The following is a 16,822-nucleotide window of genomic DNA, read 5'->3' on the forward strand; positions in this document are numbered from 1 at the left end:
TATTTCTCCCAGTAAGGGAAGATAATAATGTGGAATGTTGATTTATATGCTTAAAAAATTATGCTCCTTCTGTACGACGACGTATAACGGATACAGTGAAGAAACAGGACAAGTTTCTTTTCTTTCCATGTGACAATATCTTATGAAATCTGCAAAACAAAGGTGAATGTACTGTCATATTTTATTAATTTTGTTTGCTTTTACTTCTTCATAATTTTTTATTTCCATGAGTCTTCTCATCTTTCTCACGGTGGCTTCAATCAAGAATGATCAAGCTGTCATGATCCTAGTAGCCCCAAGAATTTATATAGAAGAACTCAAGCCCTATGACTTCAGCCATTGCTGTTCTGTAGTGTGTAGAATCTTTACTGTATGTCTGCAGATAGACTCAGATCCCTAAAAAGATCTACATTTATCAGATATGATGAAGACTAATTTAGGTGACCTTATTTACTTTTTAAAGTATGACAAAATGATAGATTTAATGAAAGTGAAGCACTATAAAGGCTTAAAGAAACAAACAGGAATGAAAATGCAGTTAATCCATACACCTCACTGAATTCCTGCCTAACTAGATGATTACACAAAGTAGGACAAGCAGAGCTCATATCATAGAGCAGTGTACAGTTTAGTTAGAGAAGAAAAACAATGATGTATTCTTATCTCAGTAACAGATAATGATAGATTATCTTATAGGGCTTATGTAGATTAAGTGAGATAATACATGTAATACACTTAGAATTGTACCTGGCACACACAAAGTACTAAATAAATACTATTCGATAAAAACAATAATGATCCTGTGTCTAAACAATGAGAAGAATCTGGGTAGTTAGAGACTTGTAGCGAAGGAAAGAAAAGTGCATGTGAATGTAAATGTTTAAGATGTATTTAGAAAAGTCAAATAAATCTAGTCTGGCTAAGGCAGAAAATGTTTCCTGGGGAAGAGTAGACAGAGATTTGAAAAGGTAAGGTAGAACTAAATTGTGGAAATCTTTAGTGCCAGGAACGTGACTTTGTAGTGATAAAGACTCATTCATACGTCTTCGTTGCCCATCTAAGTGACATGAAGAAAAGACAGTGAAATAGCTAAGTAAAAATGCATTAAAACTGTCCAATCCTAGGGAAAGCATACCAACTCGGAGATGTGGAAAGAAGCTAACAATTACAAGGACCAGCTGTATGTCACGCCTTGCAGTAGGCCTTTGCTTCGTAGCACCCTTTAATGTAGTAGCCATTAAATGCATTCTGTTGATGAGGAAACTATGGTATAGGAAGATTAATTTGCCCAAGACACATAGTGAATGAGAAGCAGAATCAAGTTTCAAACGAAATGTGCCTGGTGTATGTCTTTTTAAGCCATGCCATGCGCATCTAGTAATAAATAATTGTATTTGGCCTTCAGTGCCTGGCGCTATTATTCTAGGCTCCAGCGATCACTCTGTCCTGGATGTTCGTGGTCTGACAGGTCTGGGTAGGGCGGGGATTCAGGCTTGGATTAAAGTTTAGGGAAAGCAGAGGAGATTCACAATAGCCCGCTGTTGGGAATTATGGCTAGAGAGTGTAGAAAAAGAAAAAAAAAAAAAGACTTACCAAGCAGCAGGAAGACAAGTTGAATTTGGCATCAGCCAGTTCATCAGTCTTTTTTTTTTTTTGGAACAAAACCAGGTTTATTGCTCAGGGTTAAACCAGGAAAGAGACAGGATTGGGGCAATGGGACTGAGGAAGGTGGTAACCATGTTTTTGGTTATCACTAGGTTCTTGGAAACCTGGGATTTACTGATCACCTGCTCAGGGGCCAGGACCCTACAAAGTTCTAGGTACAGCCTAGTGCTGGGGGGAGGGTACTCTTCCCCATGGTACAGCTGCAGGGTCACCTGCAAAGTTAGAGCATGGAGGTGGGGCTGCAGTGTTGACCTCTGCTGGGGCTGGTACCCTCAGGTCTTAGTGGAGGCAGCTGGCCCCTTCTTCTTGGCTGGGGCCTTAAACAAGGTCACCTTCTTGGGCAGGCTGCTGCTGGCTTTTATCACCACATCATGTTCAATCTTCTTCCGGATCCCAACTTCCACGTTCTTTTTGAGCTTCTGCTGCTGCACGATGCGCGCCTTCTTGGGAGCGATAACACGACCGCCTTTCCTCAGGCCCCGGTTCCGGTCAGAAGCTGCTGCTGCATTCTTACTCTTTGCTGGTTTGTGAGCCTGGAACTTGCGCTGCCCCTGCACCATGACCGTGTACACCTAGTTCATCAGTCTTATGCTGTGTAGTGTGGAAGCATGAGGTTGATGTGGGTGATACTTTGGTAGTTTGCAATAATTATAGGATCTGTCTTTTTTATATAGATCTCTGCAAATCAGTAACAGACATTTCCAGAAAGAAGTCTAATTCATCAAATGAAACAAAAGTAATAGTACACTTTTTTCTTGGGTCAAGTTACCAAAATGTGAAAATAAAAATAATATTAAATGGTGGCGAGAATGTTAAGAGACAAGCACTTTTTCGGCAGCTTTTAAGAATGTAAATTGGAATACCATTTCTGAAAGGTGCTTTGTCATTATGTATTGGAACTCTTGAGAATGTTCGTGCCCTTGACCCCTATTCTTCCTCTAAGAACTCATCCTTGAAGAATTGTACACACAAAGGGTTATAAAGTCACTCACTCTACCATAGCTTGCTTGTTTTTTGTTCTCTTAATGATATTTTATCAAACAATTTTTCTTTATTGGAATTTCAGGCTAGCTTCTGGATAATGTGATTTAAACCAATCAAACTGCTTTATAGTAATGGGCATATAATCTGGTCTTTTTTTTTTTTTTTTGAGACAGAGTTTTATTATGATGCCCTCGTTAGAGTACTGTAGCATCACAGCTCACAGCAACCTCAAACTCTTGGGCTCAAGTGATTCTCTTGCCTCAGCCTCCCAAGTAGCTGGGACTATAGGTGCCCTCCACATGCCCGGCTATTTTTTTTGTTGCATTTGTCATTATTGTTTAGCAGACCTGGGCCGGGTTTGATCCTGCCTGCCTTGGTGTATATGGCCGGCGCCCTAACCACTGAGCAACGAGGACCAAGCCAATCTGGTCTATTTTTGAGTGAACTCAGCTCAATGGGATCTCAACTCAGGTATTACTCTCACGAGGGTGTCAGTGTGGCAGTTGCTCACCTGGTCTGCTTTAATGATGACTTGCATCATTCCATAATATTTATTCCCTCATGTGGAACTCTTAAGTGCAGCGTTTAGTTTAAGTAATTTATATGATTTGCACTTGGTTCAAAATGACTTTGTAACTTGAGGGCAGGAACTGTGTCTTGTGTTAAAATATCATGTTATAGCCATCACTATACTTCTCAGTTCTTCTTGCTTTCCCCACAAACTTCATCTTAAAAAAAAAAAAAAAGAAAGACTTGGCACCCCTAGCTCAGTGAGTAGGGCGCCAGCCACATACACTGAGGCTGGCGGGTTCGAGCCCAGCCCAGGCCTGCTAAACAACAATGACAACTGCAACCAAAAAATAGCCAGGCATTGTGGCGGGCACCTGTAGTCCTAGCTACTTGGGAGGCTGAAGCAAGAGAATTGCTTAAGCCCAAAAGTTTGGGGTTGCTGTGAGCTGTGATGCTACAGCACTCTACTGAGGACAACATAATGACACTCTGTGTCAAAAAGGAAAAAGAAAAGAAAAAAAATTCTTGTTTCCATATGACCGGAATTACTTAGGTTTAAATAATTCACTGAAAATCACAATAGCAGATTTAAGGCTAGAGCCATTTTTCTGTTTTCCTCACGAACTCACTAGTTTTCTTGACATTTGTGAGGTGGGGGGAAATTCGGGTTTTCTGTTTGGAGAGTTTGATTTCTGTTAGCCACTCCTGTGGATTTCTTTCATCCATATTCTAAAGGTAAGCGCAGAATTAGGAAAGGTTCTTGAGGTTCTGAATAGCTTGCATACCTTCTTCCCTTCAGCTTCTTTCTTTAAAAATTTCCCTTGATCTTGATTCATTTTTCTCATCAATTACTGTAATCACTTCCAGTGGTTCTTTTCCCTCTTTTCTCTTAAATATGTGTATATATGTTTCCCAAGACCTTGTCCCCGATCCCAGGCATGCCGGTCCGTGGATCCCACGACTGTGCTGACAGTGTCAACTCTGGTACTGCTGCAGAGAGGGCAGTCGGAAGTGAATATTCTTGTATTATGTTTGTCCACAGCTTTCATCCTGGCTCACTTCGGAACCCCAAATTTAAGTTTCCTCATATTAATCTTTTCCATGTGGATTTCCAGTAAGCAGATTAAATTTAACATGCTAAAAACGAAACATATTTTTTCTTCTACCAAAACTTGCTATTTACCTTTTCTCCTTATATCACATAAAGATACTATCATTCTGTTTATCACTTAGTTTGAAATCTCCAAATTCATCTTATCAATTCATCAATTATCAATTCTTTTTCTCACTGCCATACCTAAGTTGTTTCTTAAGTTTTGTGAGATCCACCAGAGTCCCACGTGAAGACTTTTTTTGCAATCCTGGTACCTTTTATCTTACCTTTTCTATAGACTCACCTCCTCAGTCAATTGACATTGCTTCCAGAATGTTAATGTTAAAAATAAATAGCAGGTCACGTTATCCTCTTCTTCAAAAACCAGCCATGTTCTTTATCATCTTCATATTCTTAAGCTTTTCTGGAGTCCCCCTCATTTCCAGTGCTTCCCCACCTTTCTTCCAATGGCCCAGTGTCCAGTTCATTCATTTATTCAACGTACGTCTGTTGCACCAGACATCATTCTAAAAGCTGTCAGTGTAGCATGAATGAAGCAGGAAGTAGTCCCTGCCCGTGTGGACACATTACATTCCTTGTCTCACCTCTACTCCATTATGTTAGGTACTTTGAGGACTCTGCTTCATCAACCAGAATGTAAATACAGTTCCCCAAGGCATTGCTCACATGCTGAATTGTTCCAAAAAGTTTCCCCATGCCAACTGTCAAAATCAATAACCTCTTCTATTAACAGGAACATACTATTCAATTTGATTTTTCAATTATAGTTAGTTTTGTAAAAATCTGTCTTCCTTCCAGGATCAGATGCCCCTTAAGGGTTAGGACTGTTAGGTTCACTATTGTATCTTCTCTGAGCCTTGCTCATAAAATATTAACTTAAGTTTAATCTTAAAGTACTGGCTTGGTATTTCTATAAAGTCATATAGTCAGATTTCTCTGATTTAAAAAGAGGTATAAATAGCTGAGGCAGACATCTTTAATTACTGTGTTACACATTTCATTAAAACATAAAAAATATTCATGTGCTTATAGGAGAAAACATGTGGCATTCATAAGCTCTCAATAGTAAGATTTAACAACTAAATGGGGAAAGGGAAAATGTAACTATATTTTTTAATCACTATTATAAATGTCAGCTTGAGATATCATTCGTTATAACTGTAAATATTTTATGGAAATTTTAACCTGTATACCAATTTAATCCTCTGGAAAGAAACAGCATTTTCTGTTTTTAATACTTCATATATCTCACCTCTCTCCATTACAAAGCAACAGCAAAATGAAATTATACACCTACCACTGAGATGATTTTTCTTCCTCTTGTCACTTTTTAAAAAATAGATTTTAGAAACTCTTTATAAAGGATTAAATTATTATAAAGGATTAAATTATTAAATTATTATATATCACCTCAAAGTAAAAAAATCAATTTACATTTATACCTTCCTTGCATGATTTCTACCATTGTAACAAGTTCTAATACTGCATCTGGAGTAACTATTTCCCAAATATAATATTATATTTTCCATTGAATGTAGTGTTATTAACAATGCAACAAGAGATCAAGTTAGCTAGAATAACCAGTGGGTGATTTTAAGCTTCAGACTGATAAATGTTTTCATTGGGGAGACAAATGTAATCACAGTTTTAAACAATACTAATCTGAATCCGAAGATTTGCCACTTAGAACTTAAAACCTAGCTGACATTTTTATAAACACCCATATGTGTAAGATAAGGAACAATTGTTATTACCCCTCTTTAGATGGAAAAACAAGGTCAAATATGTTAGGAAACACACACACAGAGCCATGGTTATGTACTGTTTTGTTTTTTGTTTGTTTTTTTTTTTTTTAGAGACAGAGTCTCACTTTATCACCCTCAGTAGAGTGATGTGGCATCACAGCTCACAGCAACCTCCAACTCCTGGGCTTAGGCGATTCTCTTGCCTCAGCCTCCCGAGTAGCTTGGACTATAGGCGCCCACCACAATGCCTGGCTACTTTTTTATTGCAGTTTGGCCGGGGCTGGGTTCGAACTCACCACCCTCGGTATATGGGGCCAGTGCCCTACCCATTGAGCCACAGGTGCCGCCCATGGTTATGTACTGTATTAAACAGGAAGGGAAGCAACTCAAATCCTATTTTGCAACCCCATTTGCAACCACAAGCACCATTCTTTTTCAAATTGTACCAGGATCCTTTGTCAAGTTTGATCCTTCTTCCTAAGGAAATGTGGTATTTTCTAATTTGACATTTGTTAAAATTAATAAAAATGGCCAAACCAGGCATAAACACTCATCTAAATAAATAATATTCTGTTTTCACTGTTATGAATCTTTTTAAGAAAATCTGACTTATTATCTTAGGTCAATAGTAGATGGGAATTTCTTATTCCTTTGAATGTAAGCAGCTATATATATATTTTTTTCATTGTTATGAATCTTTTTAAGAAAATCTGACTTAGCAGCTATATATATATATATTTCATTGTTATGAATCTTTTTTTTTTTTTTAAAGTGATACTGGCTTTATTTTATTATTATTTTTTTTTTTGGTAGAGACAGAGTCTCACTTTATCGCCCTCGGTAGAGTGCCATGTCATCACACAGCTCACAGCAACCTCCAACTCCTGGGCTTAATTGATTCTCTTGCCTCAGCCTCCCGAGTAGCTGGGACTACAGAGGCGCCCGCCACAACGCCCAGCTACCTCTTGGTTGCAGTTCAGCCGGGGCCAGCTTTGAACCCGCCACCCTCGGTATATGGGGCCAGCGCCTTACCGACTGAGCCACAGGCACCGCCCCTGTTAAGAATCTTTTTAAGAAAATCTGACTTATTATCTTAGGTCAATAGTAGATGGGAATTTCTTATTCCCTTGAATCTAAGCAGCTATATATATATTTTTTTCTTTTTTTAACTTAAGATGTGTTTTCAGATTTTCCTCTATCTTTCAATAATCTGGGCTATACTTGACCTTTATTTTATACAGGAAAATTCTTCCTAAGGCATGTAATACTGTACTGAGCCGTGCCATGCTGATAGCTCTCTTTCTTTTTTAGTAAAAAAAATGGGTATTTTGCAATCTACCATGGCCATCTATTGAATTTTTTAAAGTCCTTTTCTTCTTGCCTAAGCTAAATTCCCTTATATTTTTAACAAAAATAGGAATTTGACTTTCCTAGTTTCTCCTGTGTTTAACTCTTGTATTTTCTTTTTGTTCTATACTTCTACCTTTTTTTCATTGTCCATGTAAGTGGTTAAATTCATGTCATTTTTTTCTTAGTTCATTTTTGTAGTTCTCTCCTCTGTCTCTTCTATACTTTTCAAAAGCTAGCTATCTCAGTAAGACTCAAAGTAGAAGAAAAATACTGTCTGTCTATCCTGTGTAGCAAGCAGATGGTTGTTGCCGTATCATGGCAGTTTCGGAAATGGTGAGATATTAGTCAGATGGAATCTCATGGATTTGGGGGAAAGTATCATCATCCTGTTAAGAAATTTCTCTCTGGCTGTTTGTTTTACTTCTTTCCTAGTCATTGACATGGATGCCCTTTCTTCATCTATTTATTAAGACCCTTAATACTATCACAAGGTTAACTATCCATCACCTCTCCTCATAAAATGCTGAAAAACGTGGATTTTATTGGTTTTTTTAAGAGAAACCATATGTGCCATTGACAATCCTTACATTAGTACAGTTATTCCTGCCTTCTACATGCAGAAGTGTGTTTTTGTCTAAGTGTCTTGCTAGTATCTTGAGAAGATTGCTGGCATAAATTCAAATGCTCAAGTAATCAGTTTCTGGCAAAAACAGCAGTCTTTTCCAGTCCTATCCAGCACTTTTTGACACTTAAAGGAGAGGGTAGCTTTTCCCCTGACTCCTGGTCAGAGGTCTTCTGAAATATGTAAGTAAATTGAAGACAGATATCATTTTGAAAGTGGTCAACGCAGTACTTCAATATCTGTATGTGAAACTCAAATTTATGTTTTCATTTTATTTTGTTAACCAAACTTGTGCCATAATCCTTAAATTAGTGAAATTTGCTAAGCTTTTATACTTTTAATTTCTTCATATCAAACGTTCTATTGTACCTACCAGACATAATAGAATAAAGGATGTGATGGTGCTTTTGTGAGCAGATAGTATCTGAAGTCAGTTTCTGGAATGGCACAAAGAGAGCTTTCAAAGTGCTTTTGGAAGACAAAGTTATTTAGAGTAATTCAAATGATTGAAATGATTTAGGAAAAATTACCTTTTGTGGAGGATTTATATTAGGTATCAGTTACAATGTATTGGAAAGTAGACAATCAAAAGTTATATTGGTTAATTTATTGGACACTCCTTTCTCAGGGGGTTGGAAAGATTTAAACGTATTCTGAATTCAAAGTGATTGCCAAAGAGAACTCATAGATTGCAGTGCTTAGTATACTTCCAAATTTTTAGTTAACCTTTGGGAAGTTTTGCTGAATAAATGGCATCTGTTTTAGCTGACTGGAGTAACCAAACCAACTGTTTTTCACCAATAAACAAAGAAAAAGCCTTCTCTCCCATGTTATTTAAATTCATTCACTCCTTTTTTGTGGTGGGGGGATGGAAAATGAGGAATGGATCACAAAGGAACGTCTTTAGTTGTCTCTTTTATCACTGGTGATAGTTGATGTACCACTCTCCGTGCCTTGATGTCAGTTCCTCAAAGGAATGCCAGTCCAGTGTCTCCAGTGCTTGTACACCAAGCTCCAAATGTTCACGCTCTTAAAATGAGGAAGCTCATCAGCATTCCATTTGTATTACGGCCTTTGCCATTTGGCCTTCAGTCTGGGTTCTGGTATTGAAAGTAAGTCACTTTAAAGCTACTACTTTGTGATTCATTTGCATCAACAGAACAGACTCTTTTATGCATCTGATTAATGAAAATTTTAATTTTTATCACTTCCCTTAAATGTTCCAATTTTGTTGACCAGCTACTATTTTCATTTTCTACCCTGAATTTCTACTGATGGCTGAAAATTTAAGAAAATCCTAAATTCTAATGTTTCGGAACTGATTACTCTTCAAGAGTTTTCCTTCTCTGAGATTACTGAATGTTCATGTTTTTAGCCCTTATTGTGAGAGGCTTTTTTATAATCGCAGCAGGTAAGTGAAAAGTAAATGTCCTATAAATATATAGGATTCTTCCTGGAGGTTCTCTTCTGCTTTCCTGTCCAGTGGTCTTTCCATTAGATTATAGCCACATCTGCCCCATCTTTTAAAGGAACAGACTTTTAAAATTTACTCAGTTATTTTGAAATATTTAAGCATTACACATTGTATGTCAAATCATTACATTATACCCCATAAATGTATACAGTTATGATTTTAATTAAAAAGTAATTTAAAATAGCCAGGCGTTGTGTGGTTTGGCTACTACTTTGTGATTCATTTGTATCAACAGGACAGACTTTTTTATGCATCTGATTAATGAAAATTTTAATTTTTATCACTTCCCTTAAATGTTCCAATCTTGTTGACCAGCTACTATTTTCATTTTCTACCCTGAAGTCCCAGCTGTAGTCCTAGCTACTCGGGAGGCTGAGGCAAGAGAATCGCCTAAGCCCAGGAGTTGAAGATTGCTGTGAGCTGTGATGCCATGGCACTCTACTGAGGGCAATAAAGTGAGACTCTGTCTCTACATAAAAAAATAAAGAAAGAAAGAAATAAATAAATTTAAAAATAAAACTGTAATACTCAATATAAAAAAGAACAGACTGTGACTTTAATAAATCTCATGAATCTTAAATTTAATTTAATTTTTTAATATTTGAATCTGTTTGGGTTTTTTTTGAGACAGAATTTAATTTCGCCCTCAGTAGAGTGCTGTGGCATCACAGCTCACAGCTCACAGCAACCTTAAACTCTTGGGCTTAAATGATTCTCTTGCCTTAGTCTCCCAAGTAGGTGGGATCACAGGCGCCCATCACAATGCCCGGCTATTTTTTTGTTGTAGTTGTCATTGTTGGTTAGCAGTCCCAGGCCAGGTTAGCAGTATCCAGCCCTGGTATATGTGGCCAGCACCCTAACCACTGAGCTACGGGTGCCAAGCCAATATTTAATTTTTTTTTTTTTTTGAGACAAAGTCTCACTATGTTGCCCTCAGTAGAGTGCTCTGGCATCACAGCTCACAGCAACCTCAACCTTGGGCTTAAGCGATTCTCTTCCCTCAGCTTCCCAAGTAGCTGGGACTACAGGTGCCCACCACAATGTCCAGCTATTTTTTTTGTTTTAGTTGTCATTGTTGTTTAGCTGGCCAGGGCCAGGTTCGAACCCGTCAGCCTCGGTGTATATAGCTGACATCATAACCACTGTGCTATAGGCGCCAAGCCAATATTTAAATCTTCTAACACCAAATACATTCCCATAACTTTTAAAAAACATTCTAACAAAAGTACATTGCAGAACTTGCTTGACAAGTTCTTCACATCCAGTTCTTACTCCGCAGAACACTAGTGTAAGCAGAGGTACGTTCAGGAGGAAGAACTCAGGAATAATGTTACCTTATTTCTCAGCATTCCTGCCCCCTAGCCCGGCGGTAGCTGGCCTCTCCTTTGTATTAGAGCACTATTTGGGTCCTTCCCCTTAGCTGCTCGTAGCTTTTGCTTTGTATGGTAAAGAATGATCCCCAGAAGCAAGCTGGGTTTGTGCCTGTTCACCATCAAAGGGTCTTCCTATTTTTTTGCCCCAACCCTGAGTCTTTCTCCTGAGAACTTGGCGAAAACCCACGGAAGAGCTGGATCTCTTTGTGTCTAGGACTCCCAGGGATTTAGCCATTAAGAATTCTTTTAGGTTTTAGTTACTTCCTTCTTACATTTTCCGTTTCTTCCCATACTCTGTCAAAGGTGAAAGAAATAGTTCATGTGTTCCTGTCTCTCCTCAAAGACCCTTAACACCTTTTGAAATTCAGTTTCTCTGGTTGCCTTGTGACTTCAGCTTTTTGGACTCAAAGTAAGTTATGAATTTTTTTTGGACTATTCAGCCTTTTCGTATTGTAAGGAAGTTCTCTTATATCTGTCTTTATCCTAAGCAGAAATGGAATTCTTCCTCCCCCTGCGTTATTTTAATTAGTATCTCAGTGATTAAGTGCTACTTTTGGTTAAGGTAGATGCTTTTCTTCCTTTCTTGGAGTTCTAAAAGACATACACGTACATATGTGCTTGTCTCCTAAATCAGGCATAGCGTGAACAGACAATTGACCCTTTCAACTACTTGTTATAAATAAATTCTAAAACCTATTATAACTGTTTGGTATTTACTCTTCGTCTTTTAACTAACTTATCAATGATACTTGTATCAATAAATTGCTATAGTTAGTTACATTTATATACATTTTGCCATAAGTTTATCTTTGGAGAACATGCTAGCAAATTATGTCACTCAATGTTCCAGGTATTCTTTGGACAGTTTTCTGACAACCCAGTCAGGGCCAAGCATTTTGTGACAGCTTATTTAAAATTTAATCCATGTTAAAAACTGTGTCCCTGTGTCTTCAAAGATAAGAGTATTCATTTCCTCCAGGTATAGGGAGGGGACCTCTTAAATGAAGATCTTACTATCTGCCTCAGAGAACAAGGCCAAAGGAAGCATAAGAGTGAATTTCCTGTTTGTGCTATTTGGGCCAAAGTGCCATATTGAGGGTAGCATGTCCTGAACCCCATTAAGCACTATGCAGTTTTTATAGAAGGATATCAACTTTGAGTGTCTCTTGACTGCCTTAGGAAGTGCATGCTTCTCTCCTGCATGAGAGCTTAGACATAGAAGAGGGACAAATTTAAGGTTAAAACCAACCAATACTTTTAAAAACTTTCAAGGAAAATTGTTTGAGGAAGTTCACAATTTTTCTAAATTGTCTTAAACCATCGGCCTCCAGTCAGGAGAGAACAAGCGTCTGCACTGCATCATGACAGCCCTTACCCACCTTTGTGTGGTTTCTGCGGAGTTAGGGCATGTGCTCTGGGATGAGAGTCAGCTTATTTTGAGGATCTGTATGAGAAGCATCCCTGTGTTGCTTGGTCTGTTTATTCTAAGTATCATGTCCAGTACATCACATAGCTTACTTACTCATCCATGGTGACTCTGACACCAACTGTCCATACTTTGTTTTGGCCAAACGTTCCAGCTTGCAGGCATGGTCTTCTACAAGACAGCCCATATTCCAAACAACAGTCACAAGCTGGGGGTTCCCCGGCTGCCTTTATTTCTATCCATCTGCTTACAAATTCAGAAGTTCCCACTACTCCCTCAGCTTCAGTAATTTGCTATAATGACTCACAGAACTCAGGAAAGCCCTATTACTTATGATTACAGTGTTATCAACAGGATACAAATCAGAACAAGTCAAACAGAGAGACACATAGGGTGAGAGGTCCGGGAGATTCCCAAATGCATTCCCGTTGTCCCTGGGAATGCATTGCCCTCCAGGCGTATCAGTACATAAGCCACACCCAGAGTGATGCCAGCCAGGAAAGTTTACTGGAGCTTTGGTGTCCGGAGTTTTACTGAGGCTTGACTGAGTAGGCATGATTGACTAAATAATTGGTCACATGGTCGAGCTTGATCTCCAGCTTTCCTCCCTTCCCAGGAGGTCAAAGCCCCAACAATCACATGGTCAGTCTTCAGGGCATGGCCAGTTCCCATCCTGAGTCATCTCATTAGTATGAATTCTCAGGTGTGATCTAAGGGCCCACCAGTGTCTCAGGAAATTCCAAGAGTTTATAAATTAGTTACCTCCCAGAAACAGACAACAAAGGCTAGCCAAATTCTCCATACCACCCCTTATCTCATCTGTTTCCTTTTCCTACCAAAGCTGAGAACAAACTTTGGGGCCCAAGTTTAGGTGTGAATTTGTGTGTGTGTGTGTGCGCGTGCCCGCACGTGTACGTAAGTATTCTTTTACTTTTTATTTTCAACTTATGTTCCTATCCTTTTTTTTTCTTTGCTACATTGTTTAGTAGCAGCCTGAAATACTTACTAGAACAAGGTGGAAGTGTAAATAAAATAGTCTCAAATACCCCAGAGATAATTTTGTAGCTCCAGAAATAGAAAGCAGGAGAAATAAGAGATTCTGCTGCTTTCCTGTGGAGCCTTCAGGCCACTGCTGTAACTTCAGGGGGAGATTTGTTGTCTTCTGTATTGGCAGAATGCCACTGGGCTCCCAGATTGAGAAGTCCTAGCAGGTTCTGCTGTGCGGCTGCCTTTGGGCGAGCTTGGAAAAGAACCTGAGGTGTATGCGATTTTCTGTCAGAGCCACTCATATAGCCATTCATCCAGACAACTCTGTTATAAATCTATTACTTGTTAGTACCTGTAAAATGTTTCTGATTTCTATAGTTAACAGCATCAGCCCTAGTTGTCCTTCCTTGTGTAATGCAAGCTATTTCCATTGGATTTGGCATTTTGAGCTTCAGTTTGTTGCTTTCCTATGTACAAATTCTTACCTAACTAAACATTTTTAAAAATTGCTCTTTCCTAAACAGGCTGATTTTTGTAATTTTCAACCTAGCTTACATTTTGTTTTCTACCTATGTGCCAATCCCCTATGACTGTGTTGAGTGCCATCTGCTGTACCTGCTGTTTATTAATGTTTCTTGGCTTCTAGCTTATGAATAAAAGTGAAAGGCTATGCACTGCCCCTCTGCTACCACACTTGACATTTTATACCAGCTAGAAAACATACAGCTTGTTATTAGGACTTTTTGCCTCGTGCATACATAAGCTGATGGTATAGTCTTACCACTATGGTTTTTATCCTTGCTTATTTTGTAATTAAACTTTTATCTGATTTCAGTAGCTGCTTTGAGAAGCTCAAACATAGAACATCTACATCTACAGAATTCTCTTCAGACCCCTCTTCCTAGCATACAAAACCCAGTGTACAGCCCAGAATAAACCTCAAGGATATAGCCCACCATATATATATATATATTAGCCCACCATATATATAAAAAATAAAAATAAAATAAAACTGCAAAGCTGATGGGCTTGATTCTTACATCTTCGTGGTGGTTTCTGTGGATTGTCTCCTACTATTATAACGTTTTGTTCCTAAGTGACTTCAGACATATGGCACAACTAATTCTGTCAGACACAAAGCTTAACAAAGGAAAGAGGGAGAAGGGGGGAAAGAGACAGGAGAAAAAAGACAGAAGGAAAGGGGGAAAAGGAGTGAAGAAAAAAGAAGAACATATTTGTCTGGATTGTGCAGGTGGTTTCTGCTGAGTTTCTTCCTCTGGTGCCTCATCAGCAGCTCTTGGTATGTCTGCTCCAGGAGAAGGAAGCGCAGAACGTAACACGCGGTTGTGTTTTCTAACATCATGGCAGTTCTCACATCAGAAGGGAATAAGCGTTCTAGGGCCTATGGATGATGTGGCTGTCTTCTCCCTGGACTCCTAATAACTCAAAGGATGTGAGGAAGGAGAGGTCATAGGAAATCCCTTCCACAGCTATAGTGTGCCCCTGTCTACAATGTACAGTGGGGACAATAGCGATGACGAAAACTTCTGCCTCCAGCGAGTTTTGTATCTAGTGAAATGCATTTTGAGTTGATTACACAAAGATAATTACATGGACAAAGTTTTCCTAGGAGTCACGCATATATTTTGGAAGACCCTCATTCAGTTTGGAAAACTTTTTATTTTCTACACATCAGAGCCTGGGTCCCAGACTGGTAAGTTATTTTGTGGTAAAATTTAGAAGCAATGCTGGGCACAGTGGCTCATACCTGTAATCCTAGCACTTTGGAAGACCAAGGTGACAGGATCATTTGGGGCCAGGAGTTCAAGACCAGCCTGGGCAACATAGTGAGAACCCATTTCTACAAAAAATTAAAAAACTTTGTCAGGCCTACTGGCATGTACCTATAGTCGCAGCTACTCGGGAGGCTGAGGCAGGAAGATCACTTGAGCCCAGGCATTCAAGGTTGCAATGAGCAGTGATCACACCAGTGTACTCCAGCTTGGGTGACAGAGCAAAGGATTGCCTGGATACTATGTGCTATTTTGAAATTATTGTTCATTTTCTTGATGTGATAGTAATGGTTTTGTGGTTATATGTAGAAGAATGCCCTTATTCTTAGAAGAGGCATGCCGAAATATTTAGGAGCGTAGTATCATGATGTCTACAACTTATTTTCAAATGGTTTAGCCAGAAAAAAGTTTATAGTCCACGGAGCAGTGGGAGGTGGGGTGGGTGTATGTGGAGAGAGAGAAAAGAAACCATTAATCATTACTAAATGTAAGTGTTGAGGATAGGAATGTTCCCTGTAGTATTCTTTTAACTTTTCTATGTTAGTGAAAAACTTTATAATTAAAAACAGGAGAAAAAAATAAGAGGAAAGTTAACCAGTCTTTTCTGGCTTCCTGGTTTACTAATTCTTTTAGCATGTCATGACACAACATAGCATATCAAAGCCAATTTCAATGAATAAAGAGATCTTTCTTCTTAATTTATTACAAGAGAATAATGAAGTTTTTACAGATTGTAATAGTTGCAGAATTAAAATAATTTTTTATTTTATTTTTTATTTATTTATTTATATATTTTTTTTTTTTTTAGAGACAGAGTCTCACTTTGTCACCCTTGGTAGAGTGCCGTGGCATCACAGCTCACAGCAACCTCCAGCTCTTGGGCTTAGGCAATTCTCTTGCCTCAGCCTCCTGAGTAGCTGGGACTACAGGCGCCCACCACAATGCCCGGCTATTTTTTTTGTTGCAGTTTGGTCGGGGCTGGGCTCGAACCTGCCACCCTCGGTATATGGGGCCTGTGCCCTACTCACTGAGCAACAGGCACCACCCAATTTTTTTATTTTCATATTATTTTATGTATAAGTAAAATTTTATCAAAAGTATATATTTATACATTGGGGGTCCTCATTTGAAAAAAATAAGGAGAATTTCCAATTTGTATATTTTCGTACAAGCACTTCACAGAGTAAAATTTAGAACAGTGGTTAGGAGGGAAACCTTGGTAACATTATTTCAATTCTTAATATGTTTCAAAAAATAAAAATGACTGTTTTCTACAGCAATATACATAGTTTCCTTAATTGTTAAATTCAGCAATTACTATGTATTATTACTCTAGTTTACTTCCTCATCTTAACATACGTCTTCAACTTTGCTCAAAATATCATCTTAGTAACAAAAATCAATTTATGCTTTTAAGATAATATGCTTATTAAAAGTATTTACATAATATTGAAAGTAAAAATTAGTTTTATAAAAGTAAAAATCTATCTCCCAAATATCTACCCCATGGTAATATAAAATTCTCTGTATATCTATGTATGCTTCTAAATAGTGCAGTTGTAAGTTTCTAAAAGAGTAAACAACTTTGGGACTTATAAAATTAGAATCAACATATATTTCTTTTCCTAGAATAGTTAATATACACAGTAGGCTAATATCTTTATTTAAACAAATATCTTGTCAATGCACTATTGCTGTAGAAAGCTCTCCTATTTATATTATATATGAAATATAACATAAGCCAGTAAGTGCCAGTCCTATATGAGTCAGGGATAATCA

The 16,822-nt window shown here is 38.2% G+C and overlaps 2 protein-coding genes across 3 annotated transcripts in view; one reads left to right on the forward strand and one right to left on the reverse strand.

The window, feature by feature from the left end:
* The window catches only part of ZNF277 (zinc finger protein 277), a 108,579-nt gene that overhangs the window by 68,797 nt on the left and 22,960 nt on the right, over nt 1-16,822 (forward strand). The window lies entirely within an intron of this gene.
* Nucleotides 1,643-2,231, reverse strand: LOC128598793 (leydig cell tumor 10 kDa protein homolog). The gene has a single exon (XM_053609572.1). It carries the CDS (start codon nt 2,223-2,225, stop codon nt 1,938-1,940), a length of 288 nt encoding a protein of 95 aa, XP_053465547.1. The 5' UTR covers nt 2,226-2,231; the 3' UTR covers nt 1,643-1,937.

This window comes from Nycticebus coucang, chromosome 11 (genome assembly GCF_027406575.1).
Source record: "Nycticebus coucang isolate mNycCou1 chromosome 11, mNycCou1.pri, whole genome shotgun sequence".
Taxonomy (NCBI): Eukaryota; Metazoa; Chordata; class Mammalia; order Primates; family Lorisidae; genus Nycticebus; species Nycticebus coucang.